This window comes from Symphalangus syndactylus, chromosome 21 (genome assembly GCF_028878055.3).
Source record: "Symphalangus syndactylus isolate Jambi chromosome 21, NHGRI_mSymSyn1-v2.1_pri, whole genome shotgun sequence".
Lineage (NCBI taxonomy): Eukaryota > Metazoa > Chordata > Mammalia > Primates > Hylobatidae > Symphalangus > Symphalangus syndactylus.
In genome coordinates this window covers 37321379-37340324 of record NC_072443.2, presented here as the reverse complement: position 1 = coordinate 37340324, position 18946 = coordinate 37321379, and the positions used below count along the sequence as shown (strand labels likewise).

Here is an 18946-nt window from a genome sequence, read left to right as displayed (position 1 = left end):
AAAGAGCTTCTGCACAGCAAAAGAAACTATGATCATAGTGAACAGGTAACCTACAGAATGGGAGAAAATTTTTGCAATCTATTGATCTGACAAAGGGCTAGTATCCAGAATCTACAAAGAACTTAAACAAATTTATAAGAAAAAAACAACCCCATTAAAAAGTGGGTGGAGAATATGAACAGACACTTCTCAAAAGAAGACATTTATGCAGCCAACAAACATGAAAAAAAGCTCATCATCACTGGTCATCAGAAAAATGCAAATCAAAACCACAATGAGATACCATCTCACGCCAGTTAGAATGGCGATCATTAAAAAGTCAGGAAAGAACAGATGCTGGAAAGGATGTGGAGAAACAGGAACGCTTGTACACTGTTGGTGGGAGTGTAAATTAGTTCAACTATTGTGGAAGACAGTGTGGCGATTCCTCAACCATCTAGAACTAGAAATACCATTTGACCCAGCAATCCCATTACTGGGTATATACCCAAAGGATTATAAATCATTCTATACAGATACATGCACACATGTTTATTGCATCACTATTCACAATAACAAAGACTTGGAACCAACCTATATGTCCATCAACAATAGACTGGATAAAGAAAATGTGGCACATATATACCATGGAATACTATGCAGCCATAAAAAACATGAGTTCATGTCCTTTGCAGGGACATGGATGAAGCTGGAAACCATCATTCTCAGCAAACTAACATAAGAACAGAAAACCAAACACTGTGTGTTCTCACTCATAAGTGGGAGTTGAACAATGAGAACACATGGACACAGGGAGGAGAACATCACACACTGGGGCCTGTTGGAGGGTGGGGGGGCTAGGGGAGGGATAGCGTTAGGAGAAATACCTAATGTAGGTGACAGGTTGATGGGTGCAGCAAACCACTATGGGACGTGTATACTTATGTAACAAAACTGCACATTCTGCACGTATACCCCAGAACTTAAAGTATAATAATCAAAAAAGAAAACAACTAGGAAAAAAAAGCCTACTTTTCTGTTTTTCAGCAGTGTCTTAACATTTCTCTCATATAGATTTTGCTTATTTCTTATCGAGTTTATTCCTAAGTATTTTGGGGCTTTTGTTATTCTTTTTTTTTTCCTTGGTAAATATTCCTTGTGCTTTTTAAAAAATTAATTTTATTATTATTATACTTTAAGTTTTAGGGTACATGTGCACAACGTGCAGATTTGTAACATATGTATACATGTGCCATGTTGGTGTGCTGCACCCATTAACTCGTCATTTAGCATTAGGTATATCTCCTAATGCTATCCCTCCCCCCTCCCCCCACCCCACAACAGTTCCCGATGTGTGATGTTCCCCTTCCTGTGTCCATGTGTTCTCATTGTTCACTTCCCTCCTATGAGTGAGAACATGCAGTGTTTGGTTTTTTGTCCTTGTGATAGTTTGCTGAGAATGATGGTTTCCAGCTTCATCCATGTCCCTACAAACGACATGAACTCATCATTTTTTTTTTTTTTTTGAGACGGAGTCTCGCTCTCTCACCCAGGCTGGAGTGCAGTGGCGCGATCTCGGCTCACTGCAAGCTCCGCCTCCCGGGTTCACGCCATTCTCCTGCCTCAGCCTCTCCCAGTAGCTGGGACTACAGGCGCCCGCCACCACGCCCGGCTAATTTTTTGTATTTTTAGTAGAGACAGGGTTTCACCGTGGTCTCGATCTCCTGACCTCATGATCCGCCCGCCTCGGCCTCCCAAAGTGCTGGGATTACAAGCGTGAGCCACCGCGCCCGGCCTTAACTCATCATTTTTTATAGATGCATAGTATTCCATGGTGTATATGTGCCACATTTTCTTAATCCAGTCTATCATTGTTGGACATTTAGGTTGGTTCCAAGTCTTTGCTATTGTGAATAGTGCCAAAATAAACATACGTGTGCATGTGTCTTTATAGCAGCATGATTTACAATCCTTTGGGTATATACCCAGTAATGGGATGGCTGGGTCAAATGGTATTTCTAGTTCTAGACCCCTGAGGAATCTCCACACTGACTTCCACAATGGTTGAACTAGTTTACAGTCCCACCAACATGTAAAAGTGTTCCTATTTCTCCACATCCTCTCCAGCACCTGTTGTTTCCTGACTTTTTAATGATGGCCATTCTAACTGGTGTGAGATGGTATCTCATTGTGGTTTTGATTTGTATTTCTCTGATGGCCAGTGATGATGAGCATATTTTCATGTGTTTTTTTGGCTGCATAAATGTCTTCTTTTGAGAAGTGTCTGTTCATATCCTTCACCCACTTTTTGATGGGGTTGTTTTTGTAAATTTGTTTGAGTTCATTGTAGATTCTGGATATTAGCCCTTTGTCAGATGAGTAGGTTGCAAAAATTTTCTCCCATTCTGTAGGTTGCCTGTTCACTCTGATGGTAGTTTCTTTTGCTGTGCAGAAGCTCTTTAGTTTAATTAGATCCCATTTGTCAATTTTGGCTTTTGTTGCCATTGCTTTTGGTGTTTTAGACATGAAGTCCTTGCCCATGCCTATGTCCTGAATGGAAAAATCGTAAGCATTCTTGTGCACCATTAACGGACAAACAGTCAAATCATGAGTGAACTCCCATTCACAATTGCTTCAAAGAGGATAAAATACCTAGGAATCCAACTTACAAGGGATGTAAAGGACCTCTTCAAGGAGAACTACAAACCACTGCTCAGTGAAATAAAAGAGGATACAAACAAATGGAAGAACATTCCATGCTCATAGGTAGGAAGAATCAATATCGTGAAAATGGCCATACTGCCCAAGGTGATTTATAGATTCAATGCCATCCCCATCAAGCTGCCAATGACTTTCTTCACAGAATTGGAAAAAACTAAAGTTCATATGGAACCAAAAAAGAGCCTGCATTGCCAAGTCAATCCTAAGCCGAAAGAACAAAGCTGGAGGCATCACGCTACCTGACTTCAAACTATACTACAAGGCTACAGTAACTAAAACTGCATGGTACTGGTACCAAAACAGAGATATAGACCAATGGAACAGAACAGACCCCTCAGAAATAATGCTGCTTATCTACAACTATCTGATCTTTGACAAAACTGACAAAAACAAGCAATGGGGAAAGGATTCCCTATTTAACAAACGGTGCTGGGAAAACTGACTAGCCTTATGTAGAAAGCTGAAACTGGATCCCTTCCTTACACCTTATACAAAAATTAATTCAAGATGGATTAAAGACTTACATGTTAGACCTAAAACCATAAAAACCCTAGAAGAAAACCTAGGCAATACCATTCAGGACATTTGTTATTCTTTTAAATGGAATTTTGTCTTCCATTATACCTCCTAACTAGTTATTCTTTGTTTTTATGAAAGCTACTGATTTCCATGTGTTGCCTTGATATTCTGCTACTTTATTGAATCTTGGTTGAATTAGTTTTAGCACTGATTTTCTAGGGGTTTCTAGGTTGACTGTCATCTCATCTGCAAATAGACATTGTTTTCCTTGTTATCTAAGTCTTTCACCTCTAATTGGTTTCTTTTGTATATTTCATTAGTTGTAGGACAGTGTTCAATAATAATGGAGATAGTGGGGATCCTTGCCTTGTTTCTGATTGTATGAAAATGCTTCTATTGTTTCCTCTTAAGTAAGGTACTGGCTTTAGTACTGAGGTCTTTTTTCTTTCTTTATATTTTTAAAATCATTGTTATTTTTAGTCTTTTTTGAGACAGGGTCTCACTGTGTCACCCTGGCCAGAGTGTAGTAGCGTGATCACAGCTCAGGTGATCCTCTCACCTCAGCCTCCCTCAGCCTCTAGTAGCTGGGACTACAGGTGTGCAAACACCATACCCAGATACATTTTTTTTTTAAGCAATGCCAAGGAAATACCAATCAATTCTTGTTTTCTCGATTGTTTTATTTTAATCAGTAGTAAGTGTTAATTTTATCAGACTTTTTCAATATCTATAGAGATAATCATATGTTTTCTGCTTATGTCTCAATATGGTACATTATGTTATGAGTTTCCTAATACTGCACTATCCTTGCATTTCTGCAATAAATTCTATTTGGCCATAATGTGTTATTTTCATTAATGGAGTATTGGAGGTTGTTTGTTAATATTTTATTTAGTATTCTTGTGTTAAAATTTATAAATGATATTCTCTGTAGTTTTTTTGTGTCTGCAGCCTTTATCAGATTGAGATAACAATGCGATACTTGATTTCATAAAAACCATCTAGAAGATTTTTCTAATTTTTTAAGTCCTGGAACAATTTATATAGCACTGAGACTGTTTTTTGAGGCTGATAGCTTTCCTCCTTTGAGACTATTTGTGCATGGTGCTTTTTTTTTTGTGGGGAAGTGCCATAATAACTTTGCTTGTTTATTTAAGCTTCTGTTTCTTCTCAAGCCAATTTTTATAAGTTATGTTTTCTTAGGAAATTTTCCATTTCATCTAGGTTAATCAGTGTATTTCTATAGAGATGTGCCAATAATCTCCATACTTCTAAAAAAATTTTGTTTCAGTGCTTACTTGCTCTCAATCATTTATTTTGGTTCTCTTTCTTAAAATTAGGTTATTTAGCAGTTTGCCTATTTTATGAATTTTTCGAAGAACTAACATTTTTAATTTATTAGTTAGAGGTCTAGTTTTCCTCATCAATTTTTGCTTTTATCTTTATTTCCTTCCTTGTGCGTTTTTTTTTTTTTGTTTACTTTGTTTTTCTAGTAATCCTAGTTGAGAATTTAATACATTCATTTTCATTCTTTTATTTTTAATTGATAAACATGTTTAGGGCTCTGAATTCTACTCTGATCACTACTATAAATGTGTACCATACATTCTGATATGTAGTGTTTTGTTACTACAAATTTCAGTTTATATTTTCATGTTTACTTAAGAATTGTCTAATAGAAGATTTAAAAAAAAATTTCCAGAGCCTGATAGTACAGGCAAATACTATTAGGACTAATGCTCTGTGACTTGAGTCTTTACCCTTCTGGATCCATGGCTCTGCCCTCTGTGCCCGTGGCTCTGGCTTTGGCCTCTGTGCCTATGGATCTGCAGCTCTGGCCACATGTTCTCACTTACTTGTGGGAGCTAAAAATTAAAACAATTGAACTTAGGAAGATAGAGAGTAGATTGATGGTTCCAGAGACTGAGAAAAGGAGTCTGTAGAATTTTTGGAGTCTAGCACCCTTCCTTCATTTCGTCCTGCCTTTGTGTCTTTCTATTCAAGCTGGCAGTATTTCTGTTGGTATAATATTCTCAAAAGATCTTGTGTCTTGTGTATATCATGGTCATCTACTCCATAGACAGATCTTTCCTGGAAAATCCCATCTTTATTGTTAGCTTCTTCTGACATCATTGGGAGGATCCATGAATCACATGCTTTATCTCTTCAGAACTAGCAAGAGGTCATTCAGCCATACTCTTGCCCTTCTCTCCAGAGTATACTTTCCTAACAGCGACTTTACTAATCTTTTGCAATTTGGACAGGCTGAAAACTTCTCAAAACATCAAGTCCTGGTTCCTTTTGCTTAAAGTTTTCCCCTCCATTTATCTCTTTGTTCTTGCTTTTATACTAAGCCTCCAGAAGAAGGTAGGCTGTACCTTCAGCACTTTGAGAAATAGACAAATGAATCAGATAGTTGAAAATTAACGTATCAACCTTATCAGTGATAAAAATGTTTATAGCATAACGCTTAGCTCTGTAACCAATGTGCTTGTAATTACTAACCCCTAAACTGCAGCGCCTCTTCTCACTCTATCTAGCCCCTCCCTGACACACAGGGACAGCATATACTGTGGTCAATTTACTTCATTGATGAGCAGAGACTGGCTGCTCTGTGGACAGGCTCCTTTGTAGGACCGAGAAACCAAAAGGGGCTGAGCCATATATGCTTAATTACTTTAGAGAAAGAGAGAGGAGGATGGAGCCATACTACAAAACTGCAGAAAGGGCAAACATGCCTGTGTTAGGGACCAAGGTAGGTGGGAAACTGGGAGGCAGATGGAATGATTCTTTCTAACACTAAGGTGATAGGCATTTTTGCTATCTGTCTTGTAAGTTAAAGTGAATAGTGTTTTTTCTTTGACTATGAATTACTAAAAGCTCCTTCAAATCAATCATGTAACTGTTTGAACAGTTATTTTTTATATAAATTAATATACATATAAATTAAATAATATAAATATAATTTAATTTATATAATTAAATTATTAATTATATATAATTATAAAATATATTATATAATTAATAATTAAATTATAATTAAATTTATATGCGTATTATATACAAATTAAATTTATAATTATATAAATATAAATTATAATTAATTTATAATATAGATTATACAAATATAAATTAAATGCCTGCCATCATTTAAGTTATATTTATATTATATTTATATTGTAATTCTAATGTAGCTTATTGTCCTGTAATTTATAGGTTTCTCCAGCAACTAACGGAAGAGAATTCTGAGTTAATTCGTAAGTTGTGGACTGATATTCAGCAGAAAATAGCAACCCAGACACAAATAACTCCTCCAGGAACGCCATCATCTGCCCTTTCATCAGGGGAACAAAGAGGTTTGTTTCCCTTTTGCATTATTTGTAGTTGCCTGCTTTGTTAGGTTCATTCTTGAATGCAGTAATTTTTAAAGGAATGTTATTTGAGTTTTGACTGCCTTAGCCTAATTGACTAAAATACTGATGGATCTGTCAGTTGAAATACTTTCTTAAGAAGTTTGTTCACTTGAGTTACTTTTAGAAATGTTCTTCCTTTTAGCTGCTCTGAATGCTACCAATGCTGTCAAGAGACTCCAAACCAGGCTTCAGCCTGAAGAATCTACTGAGACTCTAGACTCAAGCTGTGTTGTGGGACACGTGCTGAACTCAAGGAAGCAAAAACAGCTGTTAAATAAAGGTTCAGTCCCTTAATTTACAAAGATGAATTATTAAACATGTAACTTGATACAACTCAATCTCATCCACATGGTTCCAACTAAAAGTCTGTTGAATGGTGGCTAGGAAATGTCTCCTACCACATGCAACTCTGGAACAGTGGTTCTAGTGCATTCATTATAGCTAGTGTAAATCTGGTTTAAACTGTAATTTTTATGAGAGAAATGGTGATATCGTCTATAAAAGCCTTTTATAAATTGTGAACAGTAGTCAAAGGTTTTTCTAGTAGTTTTCTAGTCATAATTTTTCCTGGTCTTAAAATAGAATGACTTCTCTCATTATCAGTGAAAAGAAAACCGAATTTGCATGCTCTTTCCAAGCCGAAGAAAAACATGTTATCAGGTAGCACAACCTCTGCAGACTTACCAAATAGGACTAATTCCAACCTGGATGTCCTCAAACACATGATACATGAAGTGGAACACGAAATGGAAGAATATGAGCGGTGGACAGGTCGCGAGGTCAAGGGACTGCAGAGCAGTCAGGGTCTTACAGGCTTCACTTTGTCGCTGGTGAGCTCCCTCTGTCGCCTGGTTCGGTACCTTAAAGAGGTAAGAACATTAGGTTATTAGAGTCTTCTCTTCGGGCAGAAATGCATGAGTTTTTTTTCCTTTCCATTTATTGCAACCTCCAAATAAAGTACAGTCAAATTTGAATAGCTTTGTTTAAAATACCTCAGTTTTAGATTATCTGCAGTAAAGGCTTATCCTTTAAATCTTTTCTGCTGTAGGTTGATACATGCTCAGATAAGTGATTTCAATTTTAATAAGAGCTGTAGCAAATTATAATTAGTAGGGTAAATCTGCCATTAATATAATTATATCTTGTGCTAATATTAAATATTACTGTTTGACAGTTGTAGATTAAATAGAACTGTTAACTGTGTCTGCATTCTATTGCTATTCTCTGCTTCCTACTCCCATGTTCAGTTTGGAGAGTGGCATTGCCTATAATCGGTAGACTTGATACGTGGGAGAATTCTTCATGTTCCCTGTATGTCTGGTAACTCACATATGGCTTCAGTGTCTAAGTGGGACATGTTTTATTGTTGTAAAAATAATTTATAAAATAAGCAAGAATTGTTTGTTTGGCTGGGCGCGGTGGCTCATGCCTATAATCCCAGCCCTTTGGAAGGCTGAGGCAGGCGGAAGGTCAGGAGTTTAAGACCAGCCTGGCCTCAACATGGTGAAACCCTGTCTCTACAAAAAATACAAAAATTAGTTGGGCATGGTGGCGGGCGCCTGTAATCCCAGCTTCTGGGGAGGCTGAGGCAGGAGAATTACTTTCACCCAGGAGGCGGAGGTTGCAGTGAGCCGAGTTCGCACCACTGCACTCCAGCCTAGGTGGCAGAGCGAGACACTGTCTCAAAAAAAAAAAGAAAAAGAATTGTTTGTTTAATTTGATTTCAAATAATCATCCACAGAATGCCACAGAATTAGTTAGCTATGTGTTGCATCTTTGAAAATCTATTTAAACTGTTATGTACTTAAGCCTGTTATACAAATATGACAAAAATGTTTAAGGAAACTTTATTATTTCATAAGATAGATTTACCACCTTAATACAGATGTTTCAGTTTCTCTAGAGCTGTCTTCCTAAAATTGAATTGCTTTTTTTTTTTTTTTTTGAGACAGGGTCTCACTCTGTTGCCAGGCTGGGGTGCAGTAGTGGCGTGATCTCGGCTTACTGCAACCTCCACCTCCCGGGTTTAAGTGGTTTTCCAGCCTCAGCCTCCCAAGTAGCTGGGACCACAGTGCACGCCACCACACCCAGCTAATTTTTGTATTTTTTTGTAGAGACAGAGTCTCACTATGTTGCCCAGGCTGGTCTCAAAATCCTGAGCTCAAAGCGATGCCCACCTTGGCTTCCCAAGGTGTTGGTATTACAGGCGTGAGCCTCTGCACCTGACCCTAAAATTAACTTTTTAATGAAAGATTCATTGTATTGTCAGACCTATTAAAACCTTAACATTCTTTCACCCTTAACTCAGGAATCTTTGGGAGTATACTTCTGGCTCTTGGAAAGTAATGCAGGCTTAGAAGCATGTACCTTTTTTTTTTTTTTTTTTTTTGGAGACAGAGTCTCGCTCTGTTACTGGAGTGCAGTGGCGTGATCTTGGCTCACTGCAACCTCCACTTCCTGGGTTCAAGAGATTCTCCTGCCTCAGCCTCCTGAGTATCTGGGACTACAGGCGCACGCCACCACGCCCAGTTAATTTTTGTATTTTTAGTAGAGACGGGGTTTCATTCACCATGTTGGCCAGGATGGTCTTGATCTCTTGACCTCGTTATCTGCCCGCCTCGGCCTCCCAAAGTGCTGGGATTACAGGCATGAGCCACCGCGCCCGGCCAGAAGTGTATACTTTTAAGCTAATCACTTGTTTTACAAAGTTAAACCATTTAAAGTTGTAGTCATTTATTTTAAATTATATTTTAACCATAAATTTTTGAATTGGCGATATAGTCACATGTAATGAAATTCAAAGATAACAGCAGATTGTACTAACTCTCATCACTAACTTCCAGCTAGCGCGTTTGCTTACTTATAGCTAACTATTATTCCAGATACCAGTGTATCTTTCTAGAGATGGTCAGTGTATATTCAAATAATATGTATATGTATATCCCTCTACTTTCTTTTTAGAAAAAATGTAGTTACTTAATTTTATATAGCATTTGGTTCATTTTATTCTATTTAAAGAAGGGAAGAGGATAAAGCAGCACATTTTCTTTAATATAATAAACCTTTTAATAAAAATCTTTGTCATTACTGTCACATAATATATGCTTCTTTGTAAATATCTTCTTTGCCAGCTTTGAGTGCAAACTTTTAGTTTTCAACATGTGATGCTATTGGTGGAAGTTTATTTGATATTTTTTTGTAGAGTGAGATCCAGCTACGTAAAGAGGTAGAGACAAGACAACAACTGGAACAAGTATTAGGTGATCATCGAGAGCTCATTGATGCTCTGACAGCTGAAATTCTTCGTCTTAGAGAAGAAAATGCTGCTACACAGGTACTCAGATGAGATCCCAATTTTTATGTGTTCAGTGGTATAAAACATCTTTAAACATGTACTGGATTCTCTTAGAGTTGCTTTTGGTTTAACTTTGTTGATGTGATTACTTATCAGTCATTATTATCATCAGTGGTAGGTATTATTAAACATTTATTACATATAAGTACTATAGTAGAAGCTTGGAAGTAGTATATGGACTGTCTCCCTGTCTTTAAGAGACTTACTATTTAGTGGGAAGACAGAGTCTACATTTAAATTATAACTACAAGTGTTACAGTAGTTAACCCAAAATGTGAAATGAGTGTTATGATAGCCACTTTTAATTTCAAAACAGCAGAAGATAGCCTTTGAGGAGTCCTTTTGCAGTCACATCAGATGCCATTTACAGTTGTTCACAGTATCTTCATATTTGTTACATAAAGTCCTCTTTGCTGCTTGACTGATTGCTCCTTTTCTTTTTTAAAGGACTTACACAGTTCTCTTCTGGAAAACCTATTGCTTCCATGCTGCATTGAGCATTCTTCCTTTGTGAACTTTTTTTTTTTTTTTTTTTTTTGAGATGGTGTCTCACTCTGTCACCCAGGCTGGAGTGCAATGGCATGAGTTCATTGCAGCCTGGACCTCCTGGGCTCAAGTGATCCTCCCACCTTAGCCTCCCAAGTCACTGGGACTACAGGTGCGCACCACCATACCCAGCTAACTTTTTATGTTTTGTAGAGATGGGGTTTCACCATGTTGCCCAGGCTGGTCTCAAACACTGGGGCTCAAGCTATTCGCCTGCCTTGGCTCTCGAAAGTGCTAGGATTAGAGGCATGAGCCACTGCACCTTGCTTCTTTGTGCATTTCTGATACTGTCTGGATATTGGTATTACTGCATTTATCAAATTATTTTATACTTATATGTGTACTTGTTACTGAGACTGTGTTCTTCTTGAGTGTACACAGTCTATTTTATTCATCTTTTTTGTTCTCATATGATGGTTATTATTACTTTTATTTATCAGCCAGAAGAGACTAGACAAGTAATAGTTAGAAGATAAATTATGTTTGTGTTAATGGACATTAGATGTAGATGTATAATTTTTTAAAATTGATAATATAGGGCCAGGTGCAGTGGCTCACACCTTTAATCACAACATTTTGGGTGCCAAGGTGGGAAGATCACTTGAGGCCAGGAGTTTGAGATCAGCCTGGGTAACAGAGTGAGACCTGTCTCTACAAAAAATAAAAATATTAGCTGGGCATGGTGGCATTTGCCTATAGTCCTAGCTGCTTGGGGGGCTGAGGCAGGAGGATCACTTGAGCCTAGGAGTTTGAGGCTGCAGTGAGCTATGATTTTGCCATTACACTCCACTCTAGGTGACAGAGTGAGACCCTGTCTCTAAAAAAAAAAAACAACAAAAAACCCAAACCACATACAAATTTGATAATATAGTTCACATACCATTAAGTCCTCCACACTTTTAAAATGTACAAATCAGTGTTTTTAGTATATTTGAAGTTGTATGCCAGCACTATTATCTAAATCCAGAACATTTTCTGCACTCCAGAGAGAAATCCTGTACCCTTTTTTTTTTTTGAGACGGAGTCCCGCTCTGTCTCCCAGACTGGAGTGCAGTGGCGTGATCTCAGCTCACTGCAAGCTCTGCCTCCCAGGTTCATGACATTCTCCTGTCTCAGCCTCCTGAGTAGCTGGGACTACAGGCGCCCACCACCACACTCGGCTAATTTTTTGTATTTTTAGCAGAGACGGGGTTTCACCGTGTTAGCCAGGATGGTCTCAATCTCCTGACATTGTGATCTGCCTGCCTTGGCCTCCCAAAGTGTTGGGATTACAGGCGTGAGCCACCACGCCAGGCCATTCTGTGCCCTTTAGAAGTCACTCTTCTCGCCAGCTCCTGGCAGCCACTAATCTACTTTTTGTGTTTGTGAATTTGCCTAATATAGATATTACATAGAAATGGAATAATGTAATATGTGCTCTTCTTTCACTTAGCATAATGTTTAAGGTTAATTTATGTTTAGCATGTATCAGTACTTAATTCCTTTGTATTGCCCAATAATATTCCATTGTATGGATGTACCATATTTTATTTATCCCTTCATTAGTTAATGAACATTTGGGTCATTTTTATGTTTTGTCTGTTATGAATAATGCTGCTATGACCATTCGTATACATATTTTTGCAGAATGTATGTTTTTAATTCTCCTGGGAAGATATGCAGTTTTTAAATGTACTAATTTACTCAACAAATCTTTATTGAATACCCGCTGTGGACCTGGTACTGTTCTAGGTACAGGAAATAGAATAGTGAACAAAATATAGAAAACTTTACCTTCATGGAGCTTACATTCTAAGTAAATCCTAAAAACAAAAAGTTGAAGTATAGTAAGTTAGATGGTGATATGTACTTCGAAGAAAAATAAAGCACATAAAGGCATAGGAAATGTATAGGATCGGGTAGGATGCAGTTACAAATGAGATGGGCCATGCCTGTCTGAGGAAGTAACATTTGAGCCAAGACTGGAAGAGGCGAGGAGTGAGCATGTGGGTAGCTGAGAGAAGAGCAGTCTGGGCAGAGGAAAAGCAAGTGCGAAGGTCTTGTGGTGGGAGTGTGACTGGTGAGCTTAGAGTCATCAAGGAGATCAGTGTGGCAAGAGTAGAGTATGAGGAAGAGAGAGAGGCAGGAGACAAGATCAGGTAAGCCCAATTACATAGCGCCTTGCATGCTGGTTAAAGATACAGGCTTTTATGCTGAGTGAGATGGGAAACCACTAAAGAGAAGAGATGTGATTTGTCTTGGGTTTAAGAGGATCACTCTGGGCTGTGTTGAAACTGGATCAGAGATTGGTTCCCTTTCTTGGGTCACGTGCCCTCAGTGTCTTATAACAAAACAGTTCTACTAGGCCAAAAACAGTTCTACTTACTAAGTTGTTAAGGCCAGACAACTATGTCCTAACAACTGAGGGGCTATTTGAGAAAAAGTAATACTTTCTCTTAAATAACTACAATTATTTACTAATGGGGTATATGCACCTTTTGAGTACTGTACCACTTCTCAAAGCTTGGAATCATATGGGGCACAATCATTCCTATTTCCTGTTCCACACTGATTTTCCTCCAGAACTTGTTTTTTTAACCTAGCAACTGCTGAAAACCCAGCCATGAGAAGATTTGACATCCTCAAGAGGAATGTAATGCAATCTGACATTGAAACTGTGAACTGTCCTGAGCTAATAGTTCACCAGTGTCCGATAGATGGCAAGCACCACTATTTCCCTTGAAGATTTAAATTTTCCCCTGGTGCCCCTGTAAGTTCACTTTAGTGCCCTGAGGTGCCTCAGCAAACAGTTTGAGAACAGTGTGGGACTAGAGTAGGTGGCCAAAAAGCAGAATATTACATGAGGAGTTATTGGAATAGTTCAGGTGAGACATGGCAGCTTGGTCTAGGGTGCAAGTGGGAGACGGTGTGAAAAGTAGTCAAGTTATGAATATATTTTGAAGGCTGACCAGTGCAGTCTGCTAATTTATTGGATATGGAGTGAAGTAGAGGATATTGGAAAAGAGTCAAGGGTAATTCCAAAGTTTTGGACTGAATAATTAAAATGATGAAGTTGCCATTTATGAGGTAAAGAAGGCTTGAGGAGGAATTTGGCTTTATGTATCTTAAGTTTGAGAAGTCTATTTGAGTTCTAGATGGAGGTGTTGAGTAGGCCACTGGATATATGAGTGTGAAATTTGGGAAAAAAATTTGGGCTGGTCGTATAAAAATGTTTACTATGCTTCATTCAGCAGTACTATCAATAATATTTCTGATGTCTGGCTGCAGCTGACTTTTATCAAATGTCTGTATCTCTCTAAGCATACATGAGAGAGATATATATGCTTAGATAGAAGTTTGTTACTAGTGCCATCCTTGGACTTTCTTACTTTGTCATTATTACAGAGTGTCAGCAATTTACAGAACTCTCCTTTTCTTCCTTCTACCTGCAATCTTCTCTACTTCTAAGAACATTTGCGTAACACCAATACATAACTTAGATGAGCATGATGTGGTAGTGATCAAACCTGGTGTTTTTAGATGACCTACTTATATCATCCTTGTAGAAAAGAGTAAGAACAAAACAAATTCATCTAACCTTCTGGGCAGTCTGTTTGACTTTTACATGTAAGAATGGAATTCTAAACACTTAACATATTCAGCTCTGTGCCAGAAAGTAAATCTATGGGTATGGTATTTTGTGGGTGATCGTTTAAATAAAAAAAAAACCTTATGTAATATTAAAAATATATATCTATATACACACACAGACAAATATGAGAATATCTATATACATATATAAAATATAGTGTTATCTCTCTCATACACATGTGTAAAAATCAAGTTGTAATTAATATTTATATTAATTACATACAGAATTTTGTGCTGTTCACGTTTATCAGTTTAAATGCCTGGGTAATATTCATTGTTTCCTCCACCTCATGTATCTGTGTCTCTTGAGGGTAGCTTAAGAGTTCGTTGAAACATCTATATGAAGAGGTTTTGTAAATGGAAAGCCCTGTAGAAAGGTTAATTCTTATTGTTATAGCAGGGTATTTATTAATTACTGTTTCATGATTTACTTAACCATTTCCCTATCATGGAACTATTAGAATATTTATAGTTATAAATAGCATTGCTTTAATTTGAAGTCTCAAATTCCTGAAGTATTTAAAATGATGATATTATACATACATATCCTTTGATATTTATTGATATGATATTATACACACATATCCTTTGTGTGGTTTGCTTTCTAGGTGGTGGTTTGATGTTTGATATGCTAAGATTATTTCATATGTTTTCCTCTCCAGGCAAGACTTCAGCAGTACATGGTCACAACAGATGAGCAACTGATATCACTCACACATGCTATTAAGAACTGTCCAGTGATAAATAACAGACAAGAAATCCAGGCATCAGAAAGGGGAGCCACAGGTAGAAGAGTTATGGACAGTCCAGGTGAGTGTGGTCTTACTATCTCAGACTGTCATTAGACTACCTAATGGCCTTAGATAACAAACCAAACCTTAAATCTCTAAACTTATATAGACTTATTGACTATTTATGCATGTACAGTATTGTCACTACTATAATTGCCACTACTTTTCCAGGTAATATTGGATGCTTGCTCTGTGCCAGATACTTGTTAAGTCTTACATGCATAATTTCAATTCGTGCCATAATAGTCTGATGAGGTAGATGTTATTGTTATCCCCACTGGTGTTATCCTTAGAGGAAACTGAGGCTGAGAGAGGGTTGGTAACTTAGCAAAGTCATACAGGTAGAAAGTAGCAGAACTGGGCACCTAGACCAATGAGAGTGCTAGCACTTTTAATCCCAGTGCTCTAGATTCAGAAGAGATGGTTTTGGAAAGAGAAAAATACTGAGTTTTAGAAATTCATAACTTTTGTTCACGTGTGGTAGTGTTGTTTTGAAATTCTTCCTTCATCTCATGTGCCATCATATGCTATAGGCTGAATTGGACATTTCGGTTTTTTCATGTGTTTTACTTTTAAGTAAGACTTTGATGAGTATCTGTAAGAAAAGTGTTTTTTATGTGTTTAAAATCATTTTCTTAGGATGGATTCTAAGAAGTGGCTGACCAAAATTTAACTTGCATGAGGTAAACTCAATGGCTGGGGCAGATCTCTGTCTTCTGGTGGAGTCTTGCTATTTTTTTTTTTTTTTTTTTTTTTTTTTTGAGATGGAGTTTCACTCTGTCACCCAGGCTGGAGTGTAGTGGCGCCATCTCGGCTCACTGCAACCTCTGCCTTCTGGTTTCAAGCGATTCTCCTGCCTCAGCCTCCTGAGTAGCTGGGATTATAGGCACCTGCCACCACACCTGGCTAATTTTTGTGTTTTTAGTAGAGATGGGGTTTCACCATGTTGGCCAGGCTGGTCTCAAACTCCTGACTTCATGATCCCCCTCCCTCGGCCTCGCAAAGTGTTGGGATTACAGGCATGAGCCACCGCACCTGTTAAGTCTTGCTATTAATATCTCAGTCAAGGAATATGTTAGTGCTTTACTGTTATCTGAGTTAAGCTTCACTACTGAGAAAGCTTTTAATTATCCTATAGGTGAGAAGGGCTGGGAGTAAATGTATTGTAGAATTACTGTTAATTCTTGTTATTGCCTGTGGAAAAAGAAAGATTTATGTTGGTGAGACCAAAGATTTATGTAATATCTTCCTGAGTCTCAGCTCTTGTAACTCTTTTAAAATAATATGGAATGTGACTATGTTGTGATAATGCATGACCTGTGAAGTTTCTTGTTTTGTAATGAGCCTTATATATGGAGGTCAGTGCATTAATATACCCCATTTTAGCCATTTTGTTACTTGTTATGACCATTAAAAGGCTATCCATAACAAATAGTGAAAAATTCTACCAGCCTAGGCAACATGGTGAAGCCCGTCTCTACAATGAATACAAAAAATTAGCTGGGTGTGATGGTGCATGCCTATAGTCCCAGCTACTCGGGAGGCTGAGGTGGGAAGATCACCGGAGCCTGGGAGGTCAAGGCTTCAGTGAGCCAAGATCGCTCCACTGCACTTCAGCCTGGGTGACAGAGTGAGACTCTGTGTGAAAAAAAAGAAAAACAAAAAAGACGAACTCTGGAATGCCACGTAGGGTTTTTTAGGAGTCCCTCAGTGGCTCACTTTTCATGGCTTTGAGGCCTTAGTGATTTTCTCAAAAATAGTAACTTCTTCTCAGTACTGGCCCCCCGGGAGCCTGCCCACGAATGATTGGCAGAGGAGGATACAGCCTAGAAAGTGAAGGCTCCAGGAGCTATGTTGATTCATGTGGATTTTGCACTCTACTGAGATGCATTTAAGAATAAATACCTGAAATGTGCTCATAGTTTCTTTTTGTTCCTATTGTACTAATATCCTCTCATCTTCTTCAGAGGGTCCAGTTGTAAATGCCAATGTCTCAGTGCCATTGATGTTCAGAGAGGAAGTGGTTGAATTCCCACAGGAAGAGTTGCCTGTTAAACTGTCTCAGGTGCCAGACCCTCCAGATAACATGAATCCGGCCAAGAATTTTCCAGCACATATTTTTGAGCCAGCTGTGTTGTTAACACCACCCAGGCAGAAGAGCAACTTAAAATTCTCTCCTCTTCAGGACGGTAAGTCTTCTTCTAAAGTCACATGAAAGTGGTTTTTTATGTTTCATTTGTGCAATGTATTACTTTCACCATTACATGAAAAACAGAATTGAAAAAGACACTGATTACCACACATAGCCTTTAGGCTGAAGGAAGAATTTTCATGCTATGTGTATCATACCTGTGGTCATGTGTGACATTTAATTAATTTTATTGTATATCTATTTTATTAAACATTGTATTAAACTCAGATCAAAAGATCAGAGTCCTTAGCATTAAGATGCAGAGTAAGGGGAATCCCTTTTGTGCCTGTGGTCCAGGAGCATTTCAAAGAGTTAGAAGCAGGAGATTATACTCCAAAGAGTAATGAAAGTTAGACTAAGGAAAGGTGAGAACTGTGACTTTAAGGGTTTTGTAAGTGACATCTGGTCATTATATTCACCTGTTTCTCATCAAAAGTTTTTCAGCTGAGTTAGTTGAGGGAATTTTATAATAAAAGTTAATGGGCAATTAAAAATAGCTTTAGAGTTACTCTTGCAGCTCACAGGTAGAGTTTTGAATAAACATGTTAAGAATGTAGTATTCTTAGCTCAAAGATTCTTAACTTAGGGTTCATGAATGGTCTTCAGAAGTCCCATGGACTACCTCATTGTTGGGAAGATTAAATTTATTTGTCCCCATGTACATTTTTTCTGGAGCTATTGTTTTTATTTAATTTTTAAAGAGGTCTTTAGTCAAAAAAAGAACCATCTTAAACTCTCTTCCAAAGTTTTTTGAAAAATATTATTCAGGTCTGATTAGCTTGAATTTTTATTTCTTTGACTTTTTTTTTTATTTTTACATAGGAGAACAGAAAAATAACTTTATTATTATTGGGACATACAAATTTTGTGCAATTTTCTGCACTTTGATGTATGTTTCCAATAAAGGACACAAAGAAGCCCAGGGGTTAAAGAAAATGGCAAATCCTTGCTATTAAAAATTCTGTTTTGGTATTTATAATGCAGATGTAGCATTCGTCAGATCAGTGTGGTGCAGTGGTGACAGTGCCAGGCCGAGAGTCAGAAGTGCTGGTATCTTGGCCCATTTATCGTTGACTAGCTGTGAGGCATGAGGCTCAGATAGTTTACCTTTTCTAGACCTAAGTTTTTCCATCTATGAAATGAGAAGACATTTCTTTATCTTTAATGTTCCTTCCAGCTCTATCATTGTATGATTCAGTATTTCCTCTTCAGAGGGCTTCAGTTACAATAAATATATTTACTTTGATCACAACCATACTAAATGCTTGTTAAAGCAAATTTGTCAGGGATTGCTATAGACAACATTTTGTTGGTGTCTTCAGCAAGTCTATATTTAAAATAACTGCCCATTTATTTTATAATGTGCAGACAGCTGCTTGTGAATATGTATTTGAATTGGTGATGCTTTATTATATTTTTCAAGCATTGTTTGGAATACTCACATATAAAGAATTACTCAGTTAAACAGAATATGCAGATGAAAATGGGTGATACATAGGGCCCTTCATCAGCATTCAGTTCTCTTTTAGGATAGCTTTGTCTAATAGAATTTTCTGGGTTGATGAAAATGTTCTGTATCTGTTCCATCCAGAATGGTGGCAACTGGCTGCATGGGGCTAGTGAGCACCTGATAAGTGACCGAGAAACTGAATTTTAAATTTTATTTAATTTTAATTAACTTAAATTTGAATAGCCACATATGGCTAGAGGCTACCATATTGGACAATATTGCTGTAGAATTTCCCATCATAAATATTTTCCTCTAGCTATTGATTTATTTCTGCTTTTCTTTACAGCCATG

At 37.6% G+C, this 18946-nt stretch overlaps 1 protein-coding gene across 7 annotated transcripts in view; it reads left to right on the top strand.

Moving 5' to 3' along the window:
- Positions 1-18946, top strand: part of SPICE1 (spindle and centriole associated protein 1) — a 93574-nt gene that overhangs the window by 60522 nt on the left and 14106 nt on the right. For all 7 annotated transcript variants that reach the window (XM_055260176.2, XM_055260169.2, XM_055260172.2 and 4 more), the window contains exons 8-13: positions 6436-6575; positions 6775-6912; positions 7236-7501; positions 9835-9966; positions 14826-14973; positions 16922-17143. In XM_055260176.2, coding sequence (XP_055116151.2) covers positions 6436-6575; positions 6775-6912; positions 7236-7501; positions 9835-9966; positions 14826-14973; positions 16922-17143 — 1046 coding nt within the window. The remainder of the gene's footprint in view (positions 1-6435; positions 6576-6774; positions 6913-7235; positions 7502-9834; positions 9967-14825; positions 14974-16921; positions 17144-18946) is intronic.